Source organism: Sinocyclocheilus anshuiensis, unplaced genomic scaffold (genome assembly GCF_001515605.1).
Source record: "Sinocyclocheilus anshuiensis isolate Anshui unplaced genomic scaffold, SAMN03320099.WGS_v1.1 scaffold6064, whole genome shotgun sequence".
Classification (NCBI taxonomy): Eukaryota; Metazoa; Chordata; class Actinopteri; order Cypriniformes; family Cyprinidae; genus Sinocyclocheilus; species Sinocyclocheilus anshuiensis.
The window spans coordinates 16,252-18,127 of record NW_015542913.1 but is presented as its reverse complement, the minus strand read 5'-3'; the positions used below and the strand labels follow the sequence as shown (position 1 = coordinate 18,127).

The following is a 1,876-nucleotide window of genomic DNA, read 5'->3' as shown; positions in this document are numbered from 1 at the left end:
ACAACGTGAATGTACGGAAATGTCTGTGCCTGTGCATAAATACAATGTGCGATCAGTGCATCAAGAGCTCATACACGCATTATTAGCCTATAACGGACTCACGCGTGCTTACTGTATGACTCCTGTATGCCACCGCAATCGCCTTAACCTTGATTGCAGTCTTCATCCGTCAAAACTTTACTAGCGAGACTGGTTATCCAGTCGAGAAAATGTAGTTTGCGTCTCATCTGGCCATACAGTGGTATGTAAACACAGCGCGCGTGACATGTGAGGACTCGCGCTCTTCAGAGACAATCACAGAATCTGACAGAGCTCGTGATTTAAAGTGAAACACACTGGAATGAATAATTCACTTAAAACTCTCATCTGGCCATACAGCGGTGGGATGTGTTGACAATCCATTCAGCCTGTACTTCACACAGCGCGACGTGTGAGGGCTCGCGCTCGTCACTGAATATGACAGAGCTCGTGTTTTAAAGTGAAACACACTGGAATTAATAATTCACTTAAAACGCAATGCAAGTCTCTGTTCTCTCTGCAATCTCTGATGTAATCAGACATCAAACATCAAATCTGATGTTTCCTTTATATTAGCGCTGTTTTGGACGGATTGTTTAAATGCATTCGCTTACCGGACCAGTGGACTGAAAACTTTCCCGGAGTTTAGCGGCTTAAAATGATCTAATCGCAAGCAGAGAAGCAAAATCGGGTTAAAGGTTTAGAATAGAAATTGTGCTTCAGTAATTTTGCGTTAGGGTTATTTTAATTATTTTAACGCGTTAAGGATTGTAAAATGAATCACATGCGTTAACGCGTTAACGATGACAGCCCTAAAATATATATGTATATATATATATATATATATATATATATGTTTATTTAGATACTTAAGCATTGCTTTTGTTTACCCTGAAAGCGAACACAGGACCTATCATTATCAATCAGATGATGAATTGGACAGACGCTCAGAGTTACTGCAGACAGAATCACATCGATCTGGTCAGTGTGAGAAACCAGGATGAGAATCAACAGGTTGAGAAGATCAAGAATGAAAGTCAGAAATCTGATGCCTGGATCGGTCTGTAGACAAACTCAACTTCATCTGCAGCAGATATTAAGAGTGAAAGATACACAGACCTTTCATGTAAGAAAACAAGTGCTTGTGTGTTCACTTCCTTTAACTTCATTTTCATTCATCACTTTGTTAAATCATAATTTTACATATAATAATTTCAGTCTCAGCAGGCAGTCGCACCTGAGGGTTAAAAAGGCAGAAAACTTTTCCTCAGATATTTGTTAATGTAGTTCAAACTTATTTTTCAGTAAACTGTTTTTGAGCTGTAAATTTTCTAAATTGTTCTTTTGAGGGTCTGTATTTCTCCAGGTGGGTGAATTTATGTTGATGCATCAGTGTAATTCCTGTGGGTTTGTCTGCTCCATTGTAAGAGCCTCACTGGTCAGAACTGCTTAACATATTTTTAGCTTTTATAAACTTTTTCAACATGCACTTTATGTTATTTAGTAACTGCAAAATTATGAGATTCTTCTTTAATTCTGTAAGAGGTCATAAGGGCATCATATTTACTCATCATAAGAGAAAATTTTATACTGTTGTTCTTTCAGTTTAATCATGAGATAATGTACACTTTTCAAAATAAAATTAAATTAAATAGTGTAATTAAGTATCATATGAATGAATGTCTGTATTCTTATATGTGCTTTAAGAATCTCTGTATGCTGGTGTGGGTACTTCTCTCTCTCTCTCTCTCTGTCTCTCATGCCTAGACTTTAGTAGACCTAGTTGCTAGTATGTATTATCATCATATCTTTAAGAAATGCTCTTAAGCAGCTCTTGAGAAGAATATTATTTGTGTCT

General features: G+C 37.0%; 1 protein-coding gene across 1 annotated transcript in view; it reads left to right on the top strand.

Annotated features, from left to right (window-relative positions):
• Positions 1–1,086, top strand: part of LOC107694698 (collectin-12-like) — a 6,466-nt gene extending 5,380 nt beyond the window's left edge. The window contains exon 3 of the mRNA XM_016494396.1: positions 917–1,086. Coding sequence (XP_016349882.1) covers positions 917–1,086 — 170 coding nt within the window. The remainder of the gene's footprint in view (positions 1–916) is intronic.
• The last annotated feature ends 790 nt before the right edge of the window (positions 1,087–1,876 follow it).